The following is a 9,081-nucleotide window of genomic DNA, read 5'->3' as shown; positions in this document are numbered from 1 at the left end:
GGGGGGGGGGGGGGGGGGGGGGGGGGGGGCGGTGCACAGAGACATGAGTTAGCACCCAGTGGGACCTTTCCAGGGTCCCTGGAGGATTCACACAGGGAACTGGTGACTTCTGATGTCAGGAGGCAGACGGTTCTGGGGGAAAGTTGGAATGGGGAAATCCCTGAACAGCACTGAGGGGAGAGAGGGATTTCTACGAAGGAAGAATGAGAGGAAGGAAGGAGACCCAGAGGAGCAATCAGCATTCAGGCCTCCCCACCATGAGGATGGCCTGGTGGCGCCCACACCTCCCCCACCTCCTCAGCTGCATAGTGGCTCCTGGCAAGCAGTCCCTGGCCCATGTCGATGCATGAGGAGAAGCGGTCGGCCCTGGCGTCTATCTCTGCCTTGATGCCCTGATGGTTCTTGATGACCAGGTCTGCAGAGGACACATCCCTGGGGGCACAGAGACCATGTACTGCTGTGTCCATAACCCTCTCCTGGCCACCAATCCCCCGGAGACCGCAAAGCACCGGGGGCCTCACCGGGGCCGCTCCTGGGCGTCCATCTGCAGGTTCACCCCATCCATCCACAGCATCAGCTCCCGGACAGCCTTGAAGAAGCGGAACTTATCCGTGGTGTCCAGCAGTAGCTGACGGCGGGCAGCAGAGCTTCCCTGAAGCTGGGTCCAGGCCTCGGCCACGGCCTGCATGTGACGGCCGATCTCCTCGGCTTTGTCTCCGGCATAGGCCTTCTGGAGCCGGTGGCCATCATCCTGCACCTGCTGGACCTGCGGGACCCCCGGCTCGGAGTGAGGTAGCGCTCGGTGGACTCAGGAGCTGGGGTGTCCCCAGTCCCGGTCCCTGTTCTCCACCTCCTGCCCATTTTACCAGCCAGAGAGGCAGAAGGGAGAGCAGAGGGTGGGGGGCTGGGACAAATGAAGGCTGGTGCCCAGCATAAGCCTTGTCACACCCTGCCCTGCTGGGTCTCAACAGGGGGCCTGGGGAGTGTGGGGGAGCAAGCCTTTAACGGGACCCCTGGCCAGTCGAGCTTTTAGAGGCCTGTCCAGGACACATGGGACCCCAGACCTCGCTAGACTGGGTTCAGCTAGAAGGGACGTGGGTAATGGCTGACTGGGTTTAAACAGTTGGAGGAAGAACCTATGCTTATTTGGTGGAGGCCTGGAGCTCCAAGCTGGGTGGGACCAACAGGCGGATTTCAGTACAATATGAAGAATCTAGCCTTTGGGACCATCTGAAAATGTCACGGGCCCTCCAGAAGGCTTGTGCACGCCGTGGCTAGACACCCCCTGGCCAGAGAGGTTTTCCTGGAATCCTTCTAACCTCGTCCCTAAGTGTCCCTCCAGAGGATGCCATCCCCCCTGCCTTTCTGCACCACCGCCCCGCCGTTTCCCACCAAGTCTCCCTGGAGCCAGCCCCCACCTCGCCGCACCAGGGGTCGGGGGGGCGGACCTGGGCGCTGAGGGCCTGGATGTCGTGCTCGAAGGCGCAGTGCCGGCGCTGCAGGGCCTCGGCCGCGTTGAGGTCGCGGCCGGTCCCGTCGGGAAGCTGCTGCTGCTTGTGCTGCGCCCGCGCCAGGGCCTGGCGGGCCCCATGCAGGAAGCGCTGCAGCTCGTGGGCCGCGGCCAGCACCTGACCCCGCGTGTCCAGCAGCTCGAGCAGGTCAGCCCAGGCCTCGTTGAGACTGTCTTTCCACTCGGCCACGGTGGCCCGGGCGGCGTGGCCCCCGGCGATGAGCCCGTTGGCCAGTGCGTTGGCGCTGTCCACGCGCTCCTGACCGATGGTACTCGTGTCCCGGGAAAATTCTCGGAATTTGTCGCGGAGCATCTGGAGGAGACACGGACAGTGCCGTGACGCCGGTGGACGCAGTCCCCGCCTAACGCGTGAGTCTTCTCGCCCCAAACCGAGAACCCACTCCTCTCCCTGGGCCACACAGGCCAAAACAGGTTTCTTCCGCAGGGCGGCTGCTTTCCATTTACCCCGGATGTGACTGAGGCCCCCAGCCCCCAGCAAAAGCCCTGGGGGTGCTTGGAACCTTTGGCCTTCAGACAAGGATACCCTAACTATGGTCCATATATCTGCACTCATGAGGGTCCAAGCCCCCAAACTGTGCAGAGGAACCTCAAGTCCCCCGTGCTGTTGAGAATGATTGGAATTTCCTTTTTGCCCACATCTACGTATAGGCCCCATGACCTCCGTTCTGCACAGTTCTTCAAATACCCAAGGACGGCTCCTGCTCAGCCTGCTCTCCTGCCCCCTGCCCCTGGGCCCTCCCCGGTGGGTCCTCTACTCCTCCCAGGGCTGCCCTGCGGCTGGTGTCCACCCCACACTCACAGTCACGTGCTCATAGTCCTGGCCCAGCTCGTGAGAGGCTGCCACCACCTCGCGCTCCTGGATCCACTGCTCCAGGTCATCCAGCTCGCGGCGGAGCTGGCAAAGGCGCAGGTGCTCCTGCAGGCGCTCCCGCCGCTCTCCGGCCAGCTCCTTGAGGCCGGCATACAGCTTGTCCACCTGGGCTTGGCGGATTGAGAGCCGCGTGCTGCGGGGGCGGGGCAGGCACCGCAGGACTCAGGATGCCGGGCTCTGATCCGTAGCCTGTTCCATAGAGTCCTGTCCGCTCTGGCCCCCCAACCACCTGCCAGGTCCCTGCCTGTCCAGCTCTCTAGACAGTTCTGTACACATGTAGTACCGAAGGCTCCGCAATCCCCGCACCACCCCGGAACCAGCTCCCGTCCCCCCAGGAGCTGTTCTCCCCTTCGTTGGCAGCTGTGCTCACCTCTCTGGGTGGTTGTGGTCAATCATGTCTTGGCTGCTGGCTGCCAGCTGGTGGATGGTCTGAGCGTAGTTGGCCAGGGCTTGCTCCAGCCCCTGATGCTTCTTCACCTCCGCCTGGGCGCTGAGCTCGTCCTGGGGACGACAGTGGGCATCAGGGAGGAGGGTCTGCGGGGAGAGAGCGGCAGCCCCCGCAGCCTGAGCTCTGCCCTGCCTCTCACCTTGGCTTTCTCCTGGCCCATCATGTGTAGCTCCTGCTCACCCATCCAGGCCTCTGCCTCGGCGGCATCGCGGTAGAACTGCTGGGCCCGCAGGGCCTCCTCCAGTCGCTTTCCTCGAAGCTCCAGCTCGCAGCTCAGGCGTTTCCACATTTCCTGCAGCTCAGCCAGCTCGGGGCCTGCCGCTGCCGCGCCCAGAGCACGCTGCCGCTCCGTGAGGTCTGCGATCCGCGGCTCATGGCCCTGTATCTCCTTCTGCAGGGTCTGTCCACAGCGGTGGAAGAGGACACTCTGACAGGGGACCCCCTCAGCCTCCCGTCCCCTACACCTGCTCCACATCCATCTGGCCCCTCACTCCCAGTCCTCTCTCTCCCTGTGCCCTCCTCACTTGCCCCCTTCTCTGGCCTAAGGTTGGGATGGTAGCACCCCTTCAATCTGCCTGATCTGCCACAGAGGGAGCCCATCCTCCTGCAGCGAGGGAAGGCCCACCACTGAAGTGTAGGATTGCACGCAGCCTCGAGCGGAGCCAGAGAAACCCCAAGGTTTTTTAAGAAAAGACAAACTTCCGAGTCTGGGAGGCTCTTGGGACCTTTTCTTTTGCCTTTAGCCTCGGCCTCACCTGGTTTTTCTTCATGAGAAGCTGGACACTGGGCAGGTCCTTGCCGTGCTCCATGGAGCTAGCCATGGGCAGCCGCTCTGTCACCCACAACTGCATGAGAAAGAGGGCGTCCGTGGAGGTCCAGGGGGCAAAGCAGGAGTAGGGGTTGGACAGTGGGGAGGCCTGGGGGGAGGTTTTCTAGGGCTCCTGGTGTGTGTGTGTGCTGGAAACAGTCATCTCTGAGTCTGAGGTAAAGGGACCTCAAAGGCATCCCCAAGGCATCCCGTGTTCAGTGCCAGAGGGAAGAGACAACAGCACCGCTGGCATCTCTCCAGCATCCAGGAAGAAGACTAGAAAGTGAATGGCAGGGAGCAACTTGCCCCAGTGACACCACCCCATCGCAGACCCTAGGAACTCACGATCTCGTCCTCCACGTCCCGGTGGAACTGGTGCTGCTCTCGAGAGGCTTGCAGGCGCCGGCAGCGCTCCGCCATGGGCCGGGACAGGGCCCGGAACTTCTCCTCCACGGCCCTCGAGGTCCGCTCCACCTCCCCCGCACCCTGGTCCTCCTGGGCCAGTGCTGTCGCCTGGGCCTGGATGGCCTCCACCTCCTTCTCTCGCACAGCCATCTCCCGTTCCAGCATCTGCAACCCGGGCGGGGGGGATCAGCACACGTAACGCTGGTGTAGCCAATGGAGATTTCTTATCCCCGGAGCTCACCCTACGGAGAGCATCTCCTCGTGGCCTAGCTCGGTGGATCTCAAACTTTAATATCCCTAAGAGTCCGGGGCTGTGTGATAACTGGGCCAGTTATCAGTTTACTGCCTCTCAGGCCCAAATTCTTCTCGGTTCCAGGTACATCTTACCACGTTTGGGCCACTGACCCGGGTCCACATTTCTCATTGCCAGCTGGTGCAATGCTAGGCCTTGTGAGTAGGGGGCGCTAGAGGGTCACCCCAAGGCACAGGAAGGGAAGGTGCTATTTCTGGTTCCAGTGTGCCTTTCTTCTTGCTCCTGAGGCAAAACTGCCCATGGCGTGCAGGGAATCCAGTGGTTCTCGCCCTCCAGCAAGTTTTGCTGGCATCCCAGTGGCAACTTCCTACTGGCCAGTCTTGGCCTGCCAGCTCTAGACCTGCTTGGTCCCGTGATAACCCCAGCAAAGTTCTACAACATCCAGCGGGCCTCAGCCCTCTCCACGGAGGTCTGAAACTCAGCCTTGGGGGGTGGGGTCGGGGTGGGGGGAGAGCATCTTGTTCCTCCTTGGGTACCCCTCCTCAGCCCCAGAGAGAGTAGCTGCTCCCTACATCTGCTATTCCTGTACTCTTTACAGCAGGGACCAGCAAATCCAGCCCCCTACCTGTTTTTGTAAATAAAGTTTTATTGGCACATAGCCACATCCATTACACATATAATTTAACATATTGCCTATGGCGGCTTTTGCCCTACAAGAACAGAGTTCTTGTGACAGAGACTGTATGACCTACAGAGGCCAAACTGTTACTGTCGGGCCCTTTATAGAAAAATGTCTTCTGATCCCTGGTTTTCATTTCTCTTTACCCTTTTTGGTGAACACCTTTTACTAATTGATACTTCTTTTTATTAAAGTTTCCTTGTTTAAGTTGGAACATGGGTTCTGTCTCCCGACTTTTACTCTGACTGATACACACTCCTAGAGATTCTGATACGGTGGTCCACGGACCTCGCTTTGAGAACTGCCGGGAAAGATGTTGTCCGTGAGGCCTTAGAATGACCTCCCAAATCTCAAGAGCTACAGACTCCCTCCTCCTTTCTGCTGCCGTTCACCATCCCCATCACAGGCCTGCAGAGCACCTGTTGCTTCTTGAGCAGAATGTTGACGCTGGTGAGGTCCTTGCCATAGTCGTCAGAGTGCAGCTGGGCCTGCAGGCTCTCCAGCCAGCTCTCCAGGGCAGAGCAGCTCTGGGCAAACAGCTCGGCTCGGTTGGCATCGAAGAGGCTGCGGGCCTTGGCCTGGGTGGTGCTCTCCAGCCTGTCCCAGCGCTTGTGCAGGTCCTCCAGCTTCTCGGACACCAAAGCTTTCAGCTCTGGCTTCTCGAGGGTCAGTTCCCGCCCTTCCTGGGGGATGGGACACAGAAGGGGTCAGCGTCAGAGTTAGAGATCACTGAACTTTATGGGTCAGTAGCAGACCAGGGAGCTAAAGGGCAGTAGGAACCTGAGGTGTAGGCAATAATTCCAAGTTCTTGGGTATTCTCCACAACACACTCATCTCAAAGGTTTCAAACCCCTTCTAAACCGCTTCGCCTCCAACCCCCCCGCCGGCTGATTACCCCCTACTTGTTCAAGGCCCAGCTCAAAACCTCATCTCAATGAAGAAGCCACGGAGACCTCCACTGTGTCGGGCTCCCTTGTGCTTATGGCTTCTGGGGTTAGGCACACATGGTCTTGTGTATTTGCCACCCCCTCCTGTTTCTCAGTGAGTCACCCCTCACCTGGGTTATGTACGTGCGAGTCCCACCGCTCTCCCCCCTCCCAGCTTTTCTGCTTGAGGACTTTGGTTGCTGGGGAGGTGAGGGAAGCATGGTCTCTTGACCTGTATGCAAGGCAGACGGGAAGTGCCCGAGAGTTAGTGCCCTAGGAAGCAGCCCTCAGCCAGTGACAGACAGGGAGCTGGTGGACAAGAACTCGGCGTTCGTGTGCGCTGGTTGGGAGAAAGTGGCTGCGTGTTCTACAGTCTCCCAAGGTGCCTCATTCGGACTGAGTGCCAGTTGCCTCCTGGGGTGACTGGTATGTCCTTGGACCCATTATCGAACACCTTGCCTTCTCCATCCCAGCTTCCCACTCCCCTACTAGTGTTTTCTGTGCTCCTCTCCCACATACGCGGCCTGTACTGGAAGCCTTGTTTCAGGGTCTGCTTCTAGAACACAAACCAAGGCACTGCCTTGAGGCCACTTTATGCATGGCTGTCAGGATGAACAGTTAGAGTCTAGCACTGCCTGGGTAACTTCATGAACCTTCTGCACGATCCACACGTTGACGCACAGTCCTTACGTGTGATCAAGGCTTTTCATGACCTGGCCGACCAGGCTTTTCCCACCTTTTTTCCCATGGGGCCCCTTTCCACATTCTGTGTTCCTGCCAGACTGACTTACCCCCTTGTTCCCATACCGGCACCCCACTTCCACACCTCAGGTTTCCTGTTTGCACTGTTTTCTCTACCTAGAAACATCTTTCCTCCAATATCTCTGCTTGTCCAAATTCTACTCATCCTTCAGGGACTGCCCTGGAGGCTCCTGCCTCTAGGATTCCTCTACCTCCTCTCTCCTTGTAAACAAAGTTTTATTGGCACAGAGCTTTACGGGCACACCCAGAGGGCCCAGGCTTTATCAGGCCCTCTCTTACTGCAGTTGTCATATTCTGCTTTGGATTTAACTTAGGTGTTTGTGGATCTGTCTCATATCCTGGCTGTACTGTCATTCCTCAAGGGTGGAGCCCACAGTAGAATTGCCTTCATTCCCCCTCTTGGTGCCCAATACAATGCTTTGCGTATAGCAGCACCTAGGAAATATTTGCTGAACAAATGGAAACACTAGACATACACTGGTCTCCTCCTCTCCCCAACCATCATGACCTTGAGGGAAGGAAAGTGTCTTTTCACGTATCTTGCAGGGTGCTGAGCACACATAATGTCGCCCGGGAACACTTGCTGAGTTGAAATAAAGTTTTACCTATGCTCAGCTCTAGAAGAAGTGGTGGGTTTAGAGACCAAGTACCAGGAACAGTAAGGCTCGAAAGCAAGGCTTGGCAAATTGTGCTCTGTGGGCCAAATGCGGCCCCCACCTGTTTTTATAGATAAAGTTTTACTGGAACACAGCTATACTCAATCATTATATATTCTCTATGGCTGCTTTTGCAGAGAGTTGAGTAGTCACAGCAGAAACTGTGTGGCCCGCAAAGCGAAAATATTTACCATCTGGCCCATGGCAGAAGTTTGCTGACCCCTGCTGAAGAGTGTCATCCTGCTCTGGACCTAGGCATAGTTACCATGCTGACTCAAAGCTGCAGTTTGGCTCCCTACTCATTTGTGCTTTCCCAAAGTTCTGGAGTCACTGTCTCAGAGACCTAAGACTTTTGTTCCCCAGACCCTAAGTTTCCATCTTGGAGGTTTGGCACCAGAGACCCCATGACCTCTAACCCTGAAAGAACCATAGCCTGAAGCCAGGATCCTCCCCTGCACTGTGGCCAGGATCGTGTCCGGAGGAGGACCCAGGGCTCTCTTCTTGCTGCTGCTGTCACACCACTCACCTTATCTACTTTGTCCAACCAGTCTTTGTTGGCGGCCAGCTCGGCCATGAACGCCTGGTGCTTCTGCCACTTGGTGTGCAGGTTGCGGGCCTCATCATAGGACACGTCCTGGGCTGTCAGCATCTTCTCGTCAATCCAGAGCTTCAGCTGGACCAAGCACAGAGCAGGGGTGGAGAAGGGCAGAGTACATTTCAGATGCGGTGAGGCATAAGGGGATGAGGTGAGCTGGGAGAAGTGGTGGATGTGGGGGGAAGCCAGGCAGGGGTCCACTTCCTCAGGTGATACTGCAACGGTCTTATTCTAGGCTCAGAAAGCTGGGGAACATTAGCAAAGGGATGGCTGGGGAATGTGGGAGGGGACATGGGGGAACAGAGCCTCACCTCGTGACAGTCCTGTAGGAAATGCTGCTGCCCTCGGTTGTCCCGAAGACGGCCCAAAAGCTGCTGCACCGCTTCTTGATTCTTCTTGTGTCTGTAATGACAGTCCCTTGTGAGGCCCTCGAACTCACTGTCAAAGGGCTATGACCCTGTAACTAACCTAGAAGCCTTCAGTCCTCTTGCTATGGGGACAATGCCTTCTGGGAGCACTGCAAGACAACCCGGGATTATGGATGTCCGCCATCCAGCTAGGCCAGTGGACTTCATCTCCCCTGGTGTGGGGGAAGCAGAACTTCCCAGCTCATGGCTTAGTCCCTCTCTGCCCACTAAGTTCTTCCTCCTCTACTTTTCATCAGCCCCCACAACCATCTGTCTGTGCTGCGTTCTCCAACTTCTTCATCAGTGGAACTGGCCAGGCTCTTCTCGCTCACTTCCCCACCAGGGCTCCCATGTACCCACTGTCTTCATCATACCTCCTCTCGATGGAATCGGCTTTCTCCTGGATCTTCTCGGCGTGGATGTTGCCCCCAGACACCAGCTGGCGCCCAGCCTCCAGCAGCCCGCGGATCCGCTCTCCGTTGGCATCCATGGTGCTCATGAAATCTTCCAGTTTTTTTATGGCGGCATCCGCAGCTTGGAGAGTCCCTGGCATCTCCGTGTGGGACAAAACGTATTCCTGTGGGGGAGGAGAGGTATGCAGCTCACTTCTCAAAAGTACTTGTCGACTTTTCAGAAGGGACCTACTGAAGGATGCATCAGACGTGGAGCCCAGCTGGGGAGGGGAGGGTGGACGGTCTGGTTCTGAAGACATTGGGGGGGGGGTCCTGATTATGCCACAG

The 9,081-nt window shown here is 57.7% G+C and overlaps 1 protein-coding gene across 4 annotated transcripts in view; it reads right to left on the bottom strand.

The window, feature by feature from the left end:
• The window catches only part of SPTBN2 (spectrin beta, non-erythrocytic 2), a 39,942-nt gene that overhangs the window by 6,014 nt on the left and 24,847 nt on the right, over window positions 1–9,081 (bottom strand). For 3 of the 4 annotated variants that reach the window (XM_021685572.2, XM_021685571.2, XM_044919677.1), the window contains 12 exons: window positions 8,716–8,918; window positions 8,246–8,336; window positions 7,866–8,012; window positions 5,415–5,678; window positions 4,004–4,228; window positions 3,606–3,695; window positions 2,990–3,250; window positions 2,773–2,903; window positions 2,331–2,535; window positions 1,449–1,823; window positions 522–766; window positions 292–432 (listed from right to left, as the gene is read on the bottom strand). In XM_021685572.2, coding sequence (XP_021541247.1) covers window positions 292–432; window positions 522–766; window positions 1,449–1,823; window positions 2,331–2,535; window positions 2,773–2,903; window positions 2,990–3,250; window positions 3,606–3,695; window positions 4,004–4,228; window positions 5,415–5,678; window positions 7,866–8,012; window positions 8,246–8,336; window positions 8,716–8,918 — 2,378 coding nt within the window. Of the gene's footprint in view, window positions 1–284; window positions 433–521; window positions 767–1,448; window positions 1,824–2,330; window positions 2,536–2,772; window positions 2,904–2,989; window positions 3,251–3,605; window positions 3,696–4,003; window positions 4,229–5,414; window positions 5,679–7,865; window positions 8,013–8,245; window positions 8,337–8,715; window positions 8,919–9,081 lie in introns of all 4 variants that reach the window. The other variant, XM_044919676.1, reaches the window with a different exon arrangement.

Source organism: Neomonachus schauinslandi, chromosome 11, assembly GCF_002201575.2.
Source record: "Neomonachus schauinslandi chromosome 11, ASM220157v2, whole genome shotgun sequence".
In the NCBI taxonomy this organism is placed as follows: domain Eukaryota; kingdom Metazoa; phylum Chordata; class Mammalia; order Carnivora; family Phocidae; genus Neomonachus; species Neomonachus schauinslandi.
The sequence above is the reverse complement of the archived record's forward strand: the minus strand, read 5'-3'. Positions and strand labels throughout refer to the sequence as shown.